The 19,292-nt window shown below is 36.2% G+C and overlaps 2 protein-coding genes across 3 annotated transcripts; one reads left to right on the top strand and one right to left on the bottom strand.

Annotated features, from left to right (window-relative positions):
* Positions 1 to 6,816: 6,816 nt before the first annotated feature.
* On the top strand, positions 6,817 to 14,281 carry hells (helicase, lymphoid specific). The gene is given in 24 exon segments (XM_046837537.1): positions 6,817 to 7,197; positions 7,315 to 7,415; positions 7,531 to 7,634; positions 7,817 to 7,939; positions 8,576 to 8,617; positions 8,620 to 8,628; positions 8,787 to 8,811; positions 8,930 to 8,991; positions 9,082 to 9,120; positions 9,248 to 9,472; positions 10,056 to 10,238; positions 10,581 to 10,724; positions 10,900 to 11,096; positions 11,197 to 11,293; positions 11,408 to 11,569; positions 11,708 to 11,856; positions 11,973 to 12,117; positions 12,230 to 12,313; positions 12,397 to 12,516; positions 12,618 to 12,734; positions 12,831 to 12,990; positions 13,176 to 13,272; positions 13,509 to 13,585; positions 13,696 to 14,281. Coding segments are annotated over 24 exon segments (2,562 nt in total). The 5' UTR covers positions 6,817 to 7,189; the 3' UTR covers positions 13,788 to 14,281.
* Positions 14,282 to 16,730: 2,449 nt separating this feature from the next.
* Positions 16,731 to 19,240, bottom strand: si:ch211-250c4.5 (intracellular protein transport protein USO1). Of its 2 annotated transcripts, none has more exons than XM_046877617.1 (3): positions 19,005 to 19,240; positions 17,025 to 18,758; positions 16,731 to 16,943 (listed from the first exon to the last, which is right to left on the bottom strand). In XM_046877617.1, the coding sequence occupies exons 2-3, from the start codon at positions 18,733 to 18,735 to the stop codon at positions 16,870 to 16,872; spliced, it is 1,785 nt and encodes a 594-aa protein (XP_046733573.1). In that variant the 5' UTR covers positions 18,736 to 18,758; positions 19,005 to 19,240; the 3' UTR covers positions 16,731 to 16,869. The 2 variants fall into 2 exon arrangements, with proteins under 2 accessions (XP_046733573.1, XP_046733582.1); XM_046877626.1 differs by having other exon boundaries at positions 17,025 to 18,682; positions 19,005 to 19,235.
* Between the last annotated feature and the right edge of the window lie 52 nt (positions 19,241 to 19,292).

The raw sequence follows: 19,292 nt of genomic DNA, 5'->3' as shown, positions 1-19,292 counted from the left end.
AATGTCTGAAATACAAACAGTTGCAACAAAGAATGGATATGCAGTATGTGGGGGATATCCACAGGACACCTGTAGCTCCAACAACAGTCACAAGCTGCTTAGCAGATACTGCGTCATACATCAGTATGTGACCTTGTTGGAGTATGCATACGCACACACATAAGGGGTTAGTCCCTGCTGGCTAGGAGGCTGAGATAGAATAGCAATTACAGAGAAAGAGTCAGCTATTAGGCTTGCTTCCACACGTATACAAGCAAACAGTCTGTTATTATATGTTGAACTGGAGGTGTGCATTGCCAGGACATGCTGAATAAATAATGAATGAAATAATTTCCACATTCACGAAAATCTATACAACAAATTGTGGATGAAAATAAGCGTTTCTGTTTATATATAGATATTATATAATTATTATATAGTTATATAAGTATTAGTCTATTTCCCCCCTTAGTATATTGAATCTGCAGATTATTCTGCTAATTAACTATTACAATAATGCATGACATACCTAGATTATGTCTACCTCAAGTACAAATGTATTGTTTCATATTTCATGATAATAATATAGATTATATTTTTGCTGATGTGTTTATTGATTGTTTAATAAAATGTATATTATTATATTAAATATAATAATAATAATAATAATAATAATAATAATAATAATAATAATAATAATATTGATTTTAGAACTGCAATAACCTTATCTTCCTTGAATAGCTCTGGTAATTATGAAAACACAAGAAAACACACGCATATGAACTCACACATTACAGCTGTAGAGAGACTTTCGCTTCCTGTCAGGCTCCCAAAACTATTTCCATAAAAAAAGCATCCACATCTCATTTCCCCACACTCTGGAAAATATAACAGAGATCAAATGGAATAACAAACATCAAATGAGAACTGACTCATGCCAGTACCAATGATATGTTGTTCATCCACATGTGCTAAAAATGTTACATTTTTTCTTTGGGAATTAGTTTTTTCCTTAATTTTTTAAAAACTTTTTTTTTCGTTTGTTTGTTTGTGGATGTGCAAGCATGTGCTTCTACTGGTAAAATGAGTCTAATTTCCTTAGATGCATTTTCACTCAGTTATGAGTTAAAAGGGAAGAGGATGCTGACTAAACTAGGAACAATCAAATTAAGGCCAATTAGAACTTTTTCCTGCAAGAAAATGTGAGCTATCTCCTTGCAAATCTCTCATGATTATAGTTGTGCTTTGTGATTGCACGAACTTTACAGGAACTTGGTCAGAATTTGGTGGGGTGGAGGGGCTTCCACGACATAATCATCCTAACTGACTGCAAAATACACAACATCAGATAATTGGAATAGTCAGCTGAGGTCTCTTTTATCATTTTATGTATAAAAACTCCCAAGCTTTTGATTTGTCATTTGTTATAATCCAGATGATTTTAATAATTAATCAGTAGAATAATCTGTACATTAAACATACTAATGTGGGAAAATAGACTGATAAACTTATTTACATTAAAATGTGAACTAATTTACTTCTGCCACATATAAACATAAATTCTACATAAAAAAAGAACATTTAATGAAGCTTGTGTACAAAGAATGTGTCTCCATTTGGCTGAAAAAACAGACCAAGAACTGCAATAGAGGAAATGGGCTAATGGGTCATTTCCATATGTTTATAGCCAGGCGGCCCTAATTAAATAATAACCTCTCGGATAACCTGCACACACATTGAAGAGAGAATGGATCTACATATACAGTATTTATTAATTTAAGAGATTATAGTTTAAGTAACTGTACACTTCCCAACCACTACACTAACTGTTCAGATGTTTACTTATTGTTTTTTTTTTAGTGAAATAGGGACATTTGTGACAGTGCCTTGAAGTGCAAGAGCCTGTAGGAGTAGAAAAGAATGTAGACCCTTTTGAACAGAAATGTGACACAGCACACACATGCCTGGGCAGAGGATTTGTTGCTTGTTGCTTTAGGGCAGCAAGCAAGGAGTCTTATCAGGCGTGAAGAATTTCTGAGGCAACTTTGTCTCACTACTGTTGGCCTTTCATCAGACTCGGCTATGCCAACCCTGTAGTCTCTATTTCAAGATAAATACCAGAATGATAATTTTGAGTTCGTGTTTTGAGGGCCGTAGTATTCATTCATCACATAGCCGAATAAAATATTTAAGAGTACAGGAATTACGTACGTTATTACAAAGGCAAATGGCAATTTGAATAAGTTTGCTGGCACAGGTTGCAAAACTTAGGTTGTATCACAGATTTTGGTGCAGATTGTGTGCTTACCCGGAAACATCAACAAGATATGAAATATAAAATGTCAGATTAATATTGTAGGGTAAAGATTTGGCACACTCAGTGATGTGAGGTACCTACAGTTATTTGTCATTTGTCTTAAGAACCAATTTAAGATTATATTACCCTCCAATAGAAAAAATTATTATAATTAATATATTATATTAATATAATAATAATTGTATTATCTATCTATCTATCTATCTATCTATCTATCTATCTATCTATCTATCTACACACACACACACACACACACACACACACACACACACACACACACACACACACAAATTTTTATAATTATAAAAAATTATTATAATAATATATTATAATAGTGACTTAGGAGGCCTGGCAAGTAGTCGGTTCGTTGTGCACAGTGTCATTGTCATTCAGGAACAGGCCGGGCCCCTTAGTTCCAGTGAAGGGAAACTGTAACACTGCAGAAAAAAAAGCCATCCAAAAAAGCATTTTAAAAACTGTGTCATGTAGGGGAAGATCCTCATGCTGGTCATACACTGTATATAAACTTAGGACTACAGTTGATAATTCCTCAATTATACCTAAGCGTAATTTTTGTCTAGATAGCTAGCATTCTGCTGACCTCTTGTGGTTTAAATTTGTATTATGCTAATAGATAAAACAGGAGCCATACTCATACCTAAATATATTCAAAATGTTAACTGTAAGACACTGTATTTATCTCTTATTTTTAAACAATGACAAAACTTGATAGACTTAACCTGCACACACCTGCACTGTACCTGCAAATATTCTTACAGTTAATCCTTGATGCAATCCAACCTCCACCTTAAACCTGTCTGTTGCACTTCACTGCTGTCATACTGTCCTCATACATGTCCTGCACCACCCTCACATACTTCTCTGACACACCTGACTTCCTTATACAATACAACAACTTCTCTTTCTGCACCCTGTCGTACGCTTTCTCTAAATCCACAAATACACAATGAAACTCCTTCTCTATACTTCTCCATCAACATTCTCAAGGCAAATAATGCATCTGTGGTGCTCTTCCTTGGAATGAAACCATACTGTTGCTCACCTCTTCTCTCAGCCTGGCTTCTACTACTCTTTCTCATAACTTCATGGTGTGACCGTTCAACTTTATTCCCCTGTAGTTACTGCAGGTCTGCACATCTCCCTTATTCTTAAAAACCGGTACCAGCACACTCCTTCTCCATTCATCAGGCATCCTCTCACCTTCCAAAATCTTGTAAAACAATCTGGTTAAAAACTCCACTGCCATCTCTCATAAACATCTCCATGCTTCTACCGGTATGTCATCTGGTCCTGCCGACTTTCCACTTTTCATCCTCTTAATCGCTGCTCTCACTTCCTCCTTACTAATTCTATCCACTTCCTGCTTAACCTTCTCCACATCATCTGCCCTTCTCTGTCTCAAATTTTTTTTGTTCATCAGCTGTTTAAAATACTCCCAGCAAATCCTTCCCAGCTTAGTCCCTCTGTCTGGCCAGTTGGAATAAATCCTTTTCTCCTTCTTTAGTGTCCAACTTTTCATACAGCTCCTGATATGCCACATCTCTCTTCACCTGCTGTCGCATCACCTCATACTCCTGCCTACTTTTCTTATCTCTCTGTTGATCCCAATTCTGCTTTGCCAACCTCTTTCTCCTTATGCTTTCCTGCATTTCCTCATTCCACCACCACATCTCTTTGTCTTCCTTACTCTTACCAGATGTCACACCAAGTACCTTTCTAGCTGTCTCCCTTATCACTCCTGCAGTAGTTGCCCAACCATCCAGCACCTCTTCACCACCAACGAGCCCCTGTCTGACCTCTTACCTGAATTTCACACTACAGTCTTCCTCCTTTATCTTATAGTTCTTTCAGTCCTCACTCTTCTGCTATTCTTCACCTCCAATACCATCCTACAGATCTATTTTACTTCCGATGCTGTCTAGCTACACTGTCCCCTGCCAACACCTTACAGTCTCCAATCTCCATCAGGTTGCATCTCCTACATAGAACATAGTCCACCTGTGTGCGCCTTCCTCCACTTTTATACGTCACCCTTTGCTCCTCCTTCTTCTTAAAATAAGTATTTACCACTGCCATTTCCATCCTTTTAGCAAAATCTACCACCATCTGCCCTTCCACATTCCTCTCCTTAAGGCCATACCTGCCCATCACCTTCTTATCACCTCTGTTCTCTTCACCTACATGGCCATTAAAGTCTGCCACAATCACCAATAATTCATTCCTAAATAGACCTTCTACCACTTCATCTAACTCACTCCAGAATTTTTTCTCCTCCTCCATCTCACAACCCACTTGTGGAGCATAAGCACTGATGACATTTATCATCACGCCTTCAACATCCAGCTTCACATTCATCTCCCTATCAGAAACTCTCTTCACCTTTACTACACTCTTAGTAAACTCTTCCTTCAGGATCACACTTACACCATTTCTCATTCCATCAACACCATGATAGAACAGTTTAAACCTCCAATGTTTCAATGGCATTACTCATTTTTCCACTTGTTCTCCTGAACACACAACATATCTACCTTTCTCCGCTCCATCATATTAGCTAACTCTATCCCTTTATAAGTCATAGTACCAACATTTAAAATACCAACCCTAACCTCCACTCTCCTACACGTCTCCTTTTCCGGCCGTCTCAGTAGACGTCTTTCTTATTCAAACTGAACTTCATTGGGACTAAATACGGAATATACAAGACAAATGTCGACATCTGGTGGTGTACTGGAGTAACTGCAGCTGAATGTAGCAATAGCTTCAGTGTTACTTTGAGGTGTGTGATTCACTGGTCGTACAATAATAATAAGTAACTGAACAAAGGGGTTTTCCACTAAGCATAAAAATGAGTGGAGACATCTTTTAGTTTTATTCAAAGTGTGTGCGTGTCTGCTATTTGTTATAGGAACTACTGAATCCATTTGTTTGTTTGTTGAATCTGGTTTAGAAAAAAAGTTTGCGATCCATACTTTCAGTATTGATGATGTGGCACTTAAAGTTTATACTGGCCTTAGAAACGTCATGCTTATAAATATATACATTACCAGTTAAGAGTGTGGACACATCTTCTTCTTCAGTGTTTTTTCTTAAATGTATAAATGTTTCAATATTGCACGTTAATACTGAAGACCTGCAAACTATAAAAGAACATATATAACATATATAACAAAACAGTTTAAAACAACCCAAAACATGTTTTTATATTTTAGCTTGTCAAAGTAGCTACGTTTAGCTTTGATGACAGCTCTCATCAGATTCATTTTTAGTGGTTCAAATTCAATAGTCCAATTAATGTTACTACACAACTGTAGAAATCCATGTTATAGCAAGAAACACTCAGTTTAGGCAGGAGAAAAGACGGTCCATTATTAATTTCAGAAATCAGTCAATCCAAGAAAGACAGGGAATGGACATTAGATCAGTGGAAAACTGTCCTTTGGTTTGATGGGTCCAAATAGATTTAGATTTTAGAATTAGATTTCAGTTCTATCTGCCATGTCTTTGTTAGACATGGAGAAAGTGAATGGGTGGTACCTGTATTTTACTGGTGACACTGTTGGTGATTTAGTCTCACTTGAGAGCACACTTAACCAGCATGGCTACAACAACATTTAGCAGCACATGCCATCAGATGACCTGGCCTCCACTAGCACCCGATCTAAATCCTGTTGAGATGGTTTGGAATGAATTGGACCAGGGAGTGAAGGAAGCAGCAGTCAAAAAGCACTCAACATTTCTGGGAACTCCTGAAGATAGTTGGAAATCCGTTCCAGGTGACTTCCTCATGAGGCTGACTGAGAGAATGTCAAGAGTGTGCAAAGCTTTCATCAAAGAAAAAAGTGGCTACTTCAAATAATCGAAAATATAAAATATATTCTGGGTTATTTAACACGCTTCTTTTCACTTTATAATTCCATACATGTTCTTTTATAGTTTGGATGTCTTCGGTTTTAGTATACAATTTTGTAAATAACAAAAGTAGAGGAATAAAAACACTTTCAGGAGACGTGTCCAAACTTTTGACTGGTACTGTAAACACGCGAATACATATTGGTTTTTTTCTCTGTAATGAAAAAGAACCATAAGGAAGAATAATCTGAAAAGTGTAGTACAAGAAGTACATGCATTTATTTGTATATCTTGTTGTTGAAGCGGTAAAAAAAAAAAAAAAAAAACATCAATCGCACCGCCCTTTCACTCCATGTACCCCCGCCAAACTCTTTCGCGGGAAATGTCAAGTAAGCAAGTCGCACACATATCAGGTTAGGGGGAATAGTGTATAAAGCAGGCTATTTAGTCTAACCCTTTTGTGACCTGGTTGTATATATAATTTTTTAAATACAGTAACAGTGTCGATTATATATTTTAAAGCATCAAATTAGAATATTTGTATAATGAAAAGAAAATTCTGATCACAAACAGTGCTCCAGATCCACCCCCTTCGTATCGTTATAATGGTTGCGTCCACACTGGCGCGAAACAGCTCGGTCTCGTCCCCAGGGTCTCGAGTTACACAGCTGCACGCTGTCTCGTGGTTGGCTGCTCTGGTGTATGTTGTAGGAGATAGATAGCGAACTTAATGTGTCTTTACCGAGTAAAAAAATAGATTCAGTCAAATTCAGAATTTATTGTTCATTTGGGAGTGGTTTCCACTTTTTTTTTTTTTTACTGCTTGTGTTTTTGTTAATTTTAAGGTTAGCAATAAACTAGCAAAAAAAAAAGTCGTTTACCACGTTCCCCTTTTCTACAATTCTGTGCTATTTTCAATAAAAATAAAAAAAAGGTTTACACGCTTTGAGGTTGACCGCAGCTGACACGGAAAGGCGTGTATTTTTATTTCTTCTCTTGAGTTGGGAAACTGCACCTGAAATGAGCGTGTAAGTATCATTGAGTTCTCATTTTCTCCTTCTCATTCATTACACTTCAGACCATATTCGACTTTTAAAAATGGCCGTGACTAAAAAGTCTTTCATATGTTGCTTATTTGTTGTTAGGAGCGTTAAGGAAGAGACACGCAGTGTGTCTCCTCTTTGTCCCAAACACAATGAAAGTGAGGAGCCAGAAGGAGCTGCGATGGAGGTTTCTGCTGCTGCAGGTATGGAACTGAACTTTAGCCTGCTCAGGTTTCAGATATTTATTACCACCAGCACATGTGGCGCTCTGTTTAAACTCTGACTGAATTATGGGTTAATGCATGTATGCACTTGCAGGAGAAAGTCAACTCGAGGAGGTCCTCATAACCAAGGAAATGGCAGAGATGGAAAAGAATCTGGAGGAAGAAGGGGAAAGAAAGGAGAGGGAGATGCTGGAAAAGGTACCTGCTGATCGTGTTGTTCATTGTACATAACATTATCAGAGTTAGTAATAGAGCTTCAGGTCAGGCTTTACTTTATTATTAAACATCACCTTGTAAATGCGTCCTCGTATTTGAATATACTCAGTAATGCTTTGTGTTTATGTCTGTTCAGTGTTTTTGTATGTGTGTGTGGTTTGCAGGCGAGACAGTCCTGGGAAAAGGACACGCACGAAATGCGTTTTAAGAGGTTGCAGCACCTTTTGGAGAAAAGCAACATTTACTCCAAATTTCTGCTTACTAAAATGGAGCAGCAGCAACAAGAGGTGGGGATTTGTTCTGCAGTCAGGGGGAGATGGCAAGAAATATAATACTCTCCGCTTCTTTGTCTGCCCCTCATAGCCTTAAGGCATTTTAATCTTAAAGATAATACCATGAAACATGAGCGTAGGTGTTCAAGCAGGAGTGTGTCAAGCAAAAAAAAAAAAAGCATGTGTTCAAAAGTTTTATTCCAGCTTCACACATTACATCAGTTTATATTTTTATATAATAAAAGCACATATATACATACACGTGTGTGTATATGTATGTATATGTGTGTGTGTGTGTATATGTATGTGTGTGTGTGTGTGTGTGTATATATATATATATATATATATATATATATATATATATATATATATATATATATATATATATATATGTGTGTGTGTGTGTGTGTGTGTATATATATATATATATATATATATATATATATATATATATATATATATATATATATATATGTATATATATATATATATATATATATATATATATATATATATATATATATATATATATATATATATATATATATATATGTGTATATGTATGTATATGTGTGTGTGTGTGTATATGTAAAAAAATCTTTATTATTATTTGAGAATATTTATAAAGTATTTATACAAATATTTACACAGGAAAAACTAAAAAAGAGCGTCTGGAGAAAAAGGCAGCAGCACAGAAACAAAAGGTAAGCAAGTGAAATTCTTTGCTATGAAAATGGTATAAACATAATACTTTTGTAAATGCATTGTCAGGCTTCAGGGTTTCAAATGTCATTGTTCACTGATGTGTATATACATGCAGTATTGGCTGCCAACTAATGTTATTTATTTGACAAATCCACAGGGCAGTGGCAAGAAGACAGAAAAAGGTATTGTATATAAAATGATTTTTTATTCATTAGAATTGTATGCAATGTCGTGTACAATATCACTAAATGAAATTATATAACAAGGTGGAATTTTAATGTTTAATTTCTTTGTCTCAAGTTGAGAGAAAGAAGAGAGAAAGGGAAGAGGATTATAAAATTGCTGATGTTATATCCAAAGAGGTAAGCACATTTTCTGTTTTCTTATTCAAAATTGTTGTGCGACCAAATACTGAAATGTGTATTTAAAGTGTCTCGTTTTTTTTTATATAGGAAATCTTGTCAAAAGCCAAAAAGCGTAAAATGGACGAGGTAATTTGAAAGTGTTATTTTATTTTATTTATTTTTTTGCAGAAACCAATGTCTTGGACATATTTCTCACATTTAAGATACTTTGATATTTGAAACCATTTTTGTGTATTTCTATTGTCCTGTGAAGGAGGCTCAGAGCCAGAAGAAACTTGAGGCAGAGGATATAGAAAAACTTAGTGACTCTAACTCTGATATAAAAGGGCGATTGTCAGAGGTTGTGCGAGAAAACGCCAAGGAGATGCTGGACCCGGAAAGAAAAGTGAACGGGCAACCTGTGCCTCTGCAGCAACCCAAACTCTTCACCGGTGGTGTAATGAGGTGGTACCAGGTGGAGGGTATTGAATGGCTGAGGGTAAGGAAACTTCAGGAAACAGCAGAGACAGTAATGCAGTTAGATTAAAAAACTTTTATTAGGGATTTGTACCATATGTTAAAAATAATATTCAACAAGTCAGATATAAATGTAAATTATGTCTGGTAACAATTTAAAGCAGAGTAGTACTGTTTTGATTCAAACATTAAAAGGTTGAAAATGAAATGAAGTAACAAGCACACGGAGGACAACATTTTTAACAGGGTTTTTGAGAATTTTACAACAGAAATGACACTACATGCAAAACATGTCTCTACTATTCCTCTGTTCATTTTACAGCAACTGCTGCACTTGCATGTTTTAGTAAATAAAACATTCAGGTATATGTAGTCAGTGCGATTATTGTAAAAATGCTTTAACATTAGGGGGTTTATGTTATTAGGAATTAAATGCAAGGGTGTACACTGCTAGAGGAACTTCTTACTTAAATATTGAGCTTACAAAACTGTTTTTGAGTGCATATTCATTGTTCACATACAACATTCTGCCCAGGCAATGAGAAATTGAGATGTTAAGTGTTTTTGAGGACATTTTCCCACTGAAGACTCTTGACTTTGTGTAGATGCTTTGGGAGAATGGAATAAATGGTATCCTGGCTGATGAGATGGGACTGGGAAAGACCATCCAATGCATTGCTCATATTGCAATGATGATTGAGAAGAAAGTCCTGGGACCATTCTTGGTTGTAGCACCTCTGTCCACTCTGCCCAACTGGATTGGCGAGTTCAAGCGTTTTACTCCAGAGGTGAGGCCTTTAAAAGATAATAATACTAAACTGTACTTTTTGAAAATCCACACTGATATGTATTTGCAACTACTGGGGATAGAATTTGTATGCTATTTATTAAGTGTTTCATTATTTTATAATCTTTCTTTCGGCTTCTCCCATTAGGGGTCGCCACAGCAGATCCTCCGCATGTTTGATTTGGCACATGTTTTAAAATGATCAGGTTTTAATGCAAACTTTGTGGAGAAAATTCAAACATTGCTACATTTTAGACTATGATGTCGTATAAATTTTTTGTTCAAAAAGTCTCACACTGTTTATGCTTTTCAAGACCTTGAGCCATTGTCTTGTTTTTATTAGGTGCCTATAATGCTTTACCATGGCTCACAGAAAGAGAGGATGAACCTTGTCAAGAAAATCCGCAAACCTCAGGGATCCCTGCATATGTGCCCTGTTATTGTGACTTCTTTTGAAATTGCTATGATTGACAGGAAATATCTTCAGGTTAGAACCGATTTCTCTACACTGTGTGAATGCAATTATGTACAGTAATTAGAACTGGGCTGTAAAGGGATTTTTTCCCTGAAATAATTTACACTTTAGTCCATTAATGACCTTAAAAAGATTAAGCATCTGTTTTGTGATAAACAATTACATTTGGCCTCTTCGAAATCTTTAGCGTTTCCACTGGAAATACCTGATTGTGGATGAGGGTCACAGGATAAAGAACTTAAACTGTCGCTTAGTGCAAGAGCTCAAACTTCTTCCAACGGACAACAAACTGCTGCTGACGGGAACCCCTTTGCAGAATAACCTTTCTGAGCTGTGGTCTCTGCTTAACTTCCTTCTGCCGGATGTCTTTGATGACTTAAAGAGGTATTCATAAATTTTAATAAATGTTGACTTTCCTGCAGTCTGCTTGGATCCGTTTATTTATTATTTTTTTTTAAATTTAATGTTTTGTGTAATTTTTCAGCTTTGAGTCATGGTTTGACATCAGCACAATCACCTCAGATGTTGAGAGTCTTGTAGCTAATGAACGAGAGCAAAACATCCTGAATATGCTTCACCAGGTAAGAAAAATCAGAAACAATTGAACATTCTTTTCAAAGCATGTGGGATACACACAGATGCTGCATTAACAGCTATCTAATTTGTTCTTGATTTTATTACCTTATGTTGCATAGATTCTTACACCCTTTTTACTGAGGCGTCTGAAGTCAGATGTAACTTTGGAGGTTCCGCCAAAGAAAGAGATTGTGGTATATGCTCCAATGACACCTAAGCAGGATGCCTTTTACAGAGCTATTGTTGACAAAACCATTGCAAAGGTGCTGGGACAGGAAAAGGTAAGGAGATGTTTAAAATCTGTTTAGTATTTGTTGCACTGTTTAAAATAAAGTATATGAATCAGTTCTCTTGCGCATCAAGTTGTACTTAATTTATGAATTGCTTTATTATTCATTGTCTGATCTTTATCATTAAAGGGGGAGACTACACCAGTGCAACGGTCTACCACTGGACGCCTTAAACGCAAGTCTCGGAAGTTGGTTGACTACTCTGAAAGCAAAGATTCTCCATATGACCTAGAAAAATACATTGGAAAAGTTCAGAAGGAGTTGGACAGTCAGCAGGAGTCAGTGTCTTGGTTTAGTGTTTATTTATTTTGTAAAAGTTATTTTGACTTTTTTTTTTTTTTCATTGTAAATAAATTCAGGTCTAAATTTAGAATATGTTTATTTCTTTTCACAGTTTTGCTCCTCTGGTAGACATTAAAATGCCTGTTGATGCCCAGGTCAACTTAAAGCTACAGAATGTACTTATGCTCCTAAAGCGATGCTGCAATCATCCGTATCTCATCGAATATCCTCTTGTCCCTGGCACTGAGGAATTTAAAGTAATTAAAATTGTTCAAATTAGTAACTGTTGTATTAATAATACAGGTTTGTTTGGTTTAGGAAGCAAAAGCATACTTCTAATTTATACAATCCTTTTTTTCCATTTAACAGATTGATGAACAGTTGGTAAAGACGTCAGGGAAGTTCTTGATTCTTGACCGAATGCTTCCTGAACTGAAAAAAAGAGGACATAAGGTGAAGAACATTCTTTTTCAATTTTTGGACTATACATTTTTCAATTTGTAATGTATTTAAATGCTCCTGACTGTTTGGCACAGGTCCTAATTTTCAGCCAGATGACCTCTATTTTGGACATCCTGATGGACTACTGTTACCTTCGGGGATTTGAGTATAGCCGACTAGATGGAAGCATGAAATATGCTGACCGAGAAGAGAATGTATGCAGCATGTACTTGATTTTATAATCTGTAATTCTATGCACTACTTTTGCAACAAGTGTTTTAGCCACGTAGATAAAGTTGTTACCTGCTCTTTACAGATGAAGAAGTTCTCCTCAGATCCAGAGGTCTTCCTCTTCCTCCTAAGCACACGAGCTGGTGGTCTTGGAATCAACCTTACAGCTGCAGATACAGTCATCATATTTGACAGTGACTGGGTATGTTTTCTACAATCCACATGTATTATAGGTATGTAGAACGACTGAAATGTCAGGTATGAGGTAATAATTGAACTATTTTTGTTTGGCTTGAAGAACCCTCAGGCAGACTTGCAGGCGCAGGATCGGTGTCACCGTATCGGACAAACCAAGCCTGTGGTGGTATACCGTCTTATCACAGTAAACACTATTGATGAAAAGATTCTTGAAAGGGCATCTGCTAAGAGGAAATTAGAGAAGATGGTGATTCATAAAAGTAAGTTTTTGGGTTTTTTTTCTTCACACAGGGCAGCCCAAAATGTTTTTAATTTTCTCATAAATGGGATTTTTCTGTCTAGACGGTGGTGCTAGAAGGATTTAAAATAAACAGTTGATCACAGTATTGGAAGCACAATTAAAATGTTTGTTAAAGTAACCTTTTTTGTTCCGTCCCTCCCCCAGAGAAGTTCAAAGGTGGAAAAGCTGATCTAAAGGAGTTTGGAAGCTGTGTTGATATGAATGAACTGATGGACCTGCTGAAGTCCAGTGATTATGACAGGTACAGCATTTGGGTTTACACGGCATATATTGAACATCAAAATATTTGCTGCCTATATTTACTTTCTTTAGAGTTCAATAAAATGTTACATGAAAGGGGCAGAATATTATTTTACACCCAAAATAATAAATGCTTTCTACAGTTTAAATTAACCTCTCCACATTTAACACACCTGTCGCTGTAGTCATGGCATGTGTCATTGTGTGCTGGTAATGAGTAATATCTCTGCATTGCAGGGCGGTGAAGAGCACTAAAGGCAAGGTCATCAGTGACAAAGATCTGGAGATTCTGCTTGACCGCAGTGACCTTTTGGGTAATTTTTAATATATTTCAAAACATCTATTGTTGTGCTGTTGATATTTTTGTATATAGTATGTGTGTAGGATTGGGAATTTTTACAGTAATCAAATATAACTGTTTTAGATCGAGCCAAAAAGAGTGTTCAACAAGAGAAGGATGGAGTGTTCAAAGTGGTTGAAACTAAAGAAGAAAACGAAGAGATCTGTCTTTCGTAAATACCTGAGGAACAACAAAGTGCGCATGCAACCAAGAAGATTGCACTATTATAGGCAAACTGGTCTCTATCTGCTGTTTATACAAGCTATATAGTCTTTTGCTTCAGTTATTACTGCTTTTATTAATCTTGTTTTCTTTTTGTTTTGCTCCTCTAATACTGTCATATGATAGTCATTTTCATACAACTGTCTACAAACTCAAGCTAATTGCTAAATTTGTACTTAATGCACCTTAAAAATCTGGGTTATCACAATTTAATTTTTATTTCAAGGCCACTGGTAAAACATTTGTAATTTACCTGTCTTCATTTCAATATTTCTATAAAAACATTTGTTAACTCAAAAGCACTTTGAATATGTTTTAAGTACTGCTTAACATGGACCCTGATGTTCTGTACTGTTTCTTTTTTTTTTTTTCTTCAATGAATAATAAATATAGTTTTGTACAACAAGTACAGACTTTGGATTAAAGTTATTATAGACAAAAAACATTATACAGGATGGATCTTACTTTCTAAGGTACATGCATTCAGTATCTCACAAAAGTGAGTACAACCCTCACATTTCAGCTAACAATTTTAGTATATCTTCTAAAGGCACAATACTATAGCAAAATTATATATTTTAGAGAACTGTGACTAGAATAAACTGTCCAAGTCAATATTTTGTGAGCACCATTGTTCTCCAACACTGCCTTAATCATCCTAGGCATAGAATTCAGTGAGCTGTGGTGGACAGTAAGGAAGTAAATGTAATTAGTTTTTCGCTGAATACAAAAGAAAGTTATGGATGACAATAGTCAACACACAGGAACCCAATTTGGAAAAAAAAAAAGATTTAGGGGGAAACATGCAAACAATAAAGATGTGTATGCAGCTCTATCACGCATCTTATGAGGATAGTAAAGGCTAATCTTAAACCTGATCTTCTTATAGCCTCTAACATCTTTGTGGAGAGCAACAATTCTAATTCTTAAATTGTCAAAGTTCAATGCCATGAGGTTCCATGTTGAACATTAAGTGGTGAGTATGAGAGAATTGTACTCAAAGCACCAAATTGTAACTGCTCTAATACAAGATAAAAAAAATTGTAAGGTCCTGTCAAGCAGATAAAAACATGATGAATAGGACATGTGACTTGATATAGGAATAGGATGCATGATTACATGACATAAAGCTGGTATCACTTGAGGTGTACTCACTTTGGTTGCCAGCTATTTAGACGAGGAACTATTTTCAGAGGACAGTAAATCCGTACTGCTATACAACCTGCACATTGATGACACACACACAAGTATGTGTGTGCCATCAATGTTTTAATTCTATAGTATCGTCCCCTAAAAAGATATACTAAAATGGTTGCTGAAATTTGAGTGGTGTACTTACTTTTGTGAAATACTTTGTGTATATATATATATATATATATATATATATATATATATATATATATATACACACACATATGTATAAATAAAACTGACACCACCCCAAAAATGCTATTTTATGTATACAGTACTGTGCTGTATTAACACTTTTGCTTCATTTTATAATTAATAATGATATTTTTATTAATAAATTTCATTTCAACAAAATGGATTCGGATTGTAGTTAATGTCAACAGTCTGCTACACTGACTCAGGACTACAGTTTGCATCTGATCACCATCACTGCACACTTCAACATCGTTTCTCTGTAATAAATGGACATTCTGTGCCACCCAGATGAGGATGGGTTCCCTCTTCAGTCTGGTTCCTCTCAAGGTTTCTTTCTTTTGCCATCTCGGAGTTTTCCCTCACCACCGGCTCACTCATTAGGGACAATTTTACACTTATAAAGAACAATCCTATATAAAACTTTTGAAAAACACTTTTTGCCACATGATTGATGAATTTGTAGGTGTACAGGTGTTCCTAATAAATGAACACACGGGAAAAGGTTTTAACAAGTTTTTATCTACATTTACAGTTTAGGGGAAAAGTTTGCACATGCTTAAAGAATGGTAAAACTTTGTTAAACTGATTAGTCTCAAATGTAATCTCTGAATCAAAGGAATATTTAATGTGAAAAAGGGAAATATACAGTGCCTGTCAAAGTTTTGAAACATGTATGTTCCTTTTGGTTATATGCAACAAACTATGTAAAAACCAGAAGCACACAATAATTGGAAAATGAATGACTGGAAAAAAGTTCTGTGGACAGATGAGTCCATATGTGACATTCTTGGCTCGCAGTGGAACCAACGTCTCTATACATCCGAGGTCTGTAGGTGTTATTTAGAGATCAGTAACAGTTGGCTGTAGTGTTATTTATGCTAAGGGAGGATTTTTTAATGAAAAAGTTTTCTGTACATGTACAATGATTCCTGAATTTAAATATTAGTAAAAGATAAGTAAACAACATGCAGTTTTTAAATAAAGGTTTTTATTATTGAGGGAAAACAAAATGCATTTTGGCCCTGTGTGAAAAAGTGTTTGCCCCCAAACCTAATAACTGGTTGGGCCGCCCTTAGCAGCAAAACTGCAATCAGGCGTTTGCGATAACTTGCAGTGAGTCGGTTGTTACAGCGCTGTGGAGGAATTTTGGTGGCTGGAGAAATTGAACTCGGGTGTGATAAACCAGTTTTAACCGGGGGCAAACAATTTCACACAGGGCGATGTAGTTTTAGATTGTGTTTTCCCTCAATAATAAAAACCTTCATTTAAAAACTGCATGATGTGTTCACTTGTGTTATCTTTTACTAATATGTAAATTAGTTTGATGATATGTTGGGTTTTGTGTCTTGTCTTGTGTTGTCTGTCTGCACTGTTTGCACTAGGTTGCACTCAATGCACTTTATGTAGCTTGTGTTGTGTCGTAGCTCGATGTTGTTGTTTAGTGTAGCACGAGGGTTCCGGGGAACGTTGTCTTGTTTTTACTGTGTATAGTAGAAATGACAATAAAAGCCTCTTGCCTTGAACTGAAACATTAAAGTGTGACAAACATGCAGCAAAAAAAAAAAAAAAAAATGTATGCCTTCAAATTACCTATTTTGTTGCATATTAACAAAACAAACATGCACGTGTCTTGCAAAAAACAATGAAAGACTAGGTGTTTCTGGAACACCACTTTTGCTGGATGTTTTCTTCTTCCTCCAATTTCCTCCTTATGTGCTCGATCACTGGGGGGAAAAAAAAGTATTTTAATTTGCTTTAATGCCCTGCTAATTAAATAATTTTCAATTACTTTTCATCATACTCACTGTCCATATTTGGTGTGATTTGCCAAGCTGTGTTATTTGTCTTGGATGCTTCGATTTGATGACTGGATGAAATGTCTGTGATGCACATGGGTACATCGGTCTCTTCCATTTGTTCAAGTCTCTGTGTGATGCGATCACTGAGACTAAAGTAATCCTTTCTCAAGTCTCCCATTTCATCCAGAAGCAGCTTTCTCTCATGCTCGAACAGACTCACAGCCTCTCTCATTCTTTTGTTCTCAAACTCAGACTTTGCCTTTTCTTTTTGCAGGCACTGCAGCTCCTCTTGAATTACATGCTTGTCTTTTTCCAACTTGGAGACGACTTCACTTAAAGCCTCACACTCTGTTCCTTTAGCTTCTAACTGTTCTTTATAGGACTTGTGTTGCTCCTGTAGCTGAAGTGTCTTCCCTTTATACTGGTCATGAATTAATTTTAATTCATTTTTCATTGTGGCCAGCTGTTCCTCAGCGGTTGTTTTTTGCATTTTACAGTCATTAAGTTTCTCATACAATTGTTTTACCAGCTTTTGAGATTCCTGTACCCTTTCTTCAGCTTGTTTCTTTTCCAGCTCTTCAGAATAAAGTGCTTGACTAAGCCTCTGGTTCTCTTCCTGATTATTACTTAACTGACTTTTAAGCTTCTTAGACTCACCTCTCATAGATGATCTCTCACTTTCAAGTCTCTGTACAGCCTTTACAAGTTTGTTGTGTTGTTCCTCCATTGTCTTCATGTTCTTCATGACTTTAGAGTACTCTTGCTTTGCAGCATCCCTCTGTTCCTCCAAGAGAGTCTTATTCATTAATAACTCGTCAGTCATCTGTTGCGTCTTCTTTAATGCTTTTTGAAGACTCTTTCTCCATGTACGTTCTTCTGCGAGATGTTTCTTAAAGCCATCAGCATGACATTTAAGTCGTTCATATTTCTCCAGAATTGCCCTGAGCTGCCCAACAAAGTGTTCATTTTTGCTTTTGGCCATGTTAAGTTGCTCTCTCAACTCCTCTACAATGTGGTTACATGTCTTGGTAATCTCAAAATGCTTCCGTTCTTCACATTTCAGCTTTTCCTTCATTAGCTGAGCCTCCACTTCCCTTAGCTTTGAAATTTCAATCAGCTCATGGTGTTTTAAGAGGAGTAATCGACCAATCTGTTGATTTTCCATGTCTTTTTGTTGGAGCTTTTCTTTCAAAACTCCAATAAATTCAGGTGGTGTCCCTTTAATGTTGCATCCCTTGTCACTTGAAGAAACCGACACTGCATTTTTTACATCTGAAGGATTTGCACAGCTCTGTGGTGAATAGGAGATTCTTCCAGCACTCCGGTCCAAGTTTTCCAAGTCTAAATGTTCAGTATTTGCATGTGTTGATATTGCTGTCAAGACCTTAAGCCCTAAGGTATAGATTCCACTATCATTATATCTCATTTCTCTTCTGGATAAGACATCTTGCATCAATCCCATTGTTTGCTTGTCTAAATCATTATACATACTCCTGTGGTTCTTTAGATAAGCCCAAGATCCTTTAGAGAACTTAGAAAAATGATTAATAATTTCATAATTTGAGTCTTCACCAGGGAAATCTTGATCTCTAGATTTAGCTTGTATTAGTCCATGTGGGATCTTTACCAAGCCTTCTGAAATCATTCCCTCAAAGTCCACCTGTCTTTGAAGAGAATCACTGTGTGAGAAATCAGTTGCTTTAGAACTTGCAGCCATAGTTTCAGGAACATTTGAAAATCCTTACACACAAAAGTGAAGAGGTTATTAGTACGTTTCATTCACTACTGGATTTAGTTACTTGTGTTTGTAACTTACTTTACAAAGATTCTATTAATTGCTTTCTAATGAAAACAAAATACAAGCTTTTTAAGAGTCCCTTACTTAAATGCTTGGTTCTTGGTGCTTTACCTAAGCCATCTTAAATGCACTAATGCAAATTTAGGAAAAGAAAGAGGCAAAAGGGCATTTTTCTTTCCAGCTCTTACCTTATCAGTCTTGCAGTTGCTCCTGTGGTTGAAACCAGACTGTAAAAACAGGCTATGGAGCCACTCGAACCCTATTGTTCAAACTGTTTAAAATGTCTGTCACCATAGAAACTTGAAACATGGCCATAGCTGTGCAATAAAGAAGCAAAAAGGATTATTGTTCATTCATCAACGGTCTTCTAGTCCGTACCAAGCCTATTTAACCGAAACGGCTGCAGACAATTTTTGCACACTCAAACATGCTGGCAGTACAGGAACACATGACTGAAAAGCTAAGCATGACCCAGT

This window comes from Silurus meridionalis, chromosome 2, assembly GCF_014805685.1.
Source record: "Silurus meridionalis isolate SWU-2019-XX chromosome 2, ASM1480568v1, whole genome shotgun sequence".
NCBI lineage: Eukaryota > Metazoa > Chordata > Actinopteri > Siluriformes > Siluridae > Silurus > Silurus meridionalis.
This window is presented reverse-complemented; position numbering and strand designations above follow the sequence as displayed.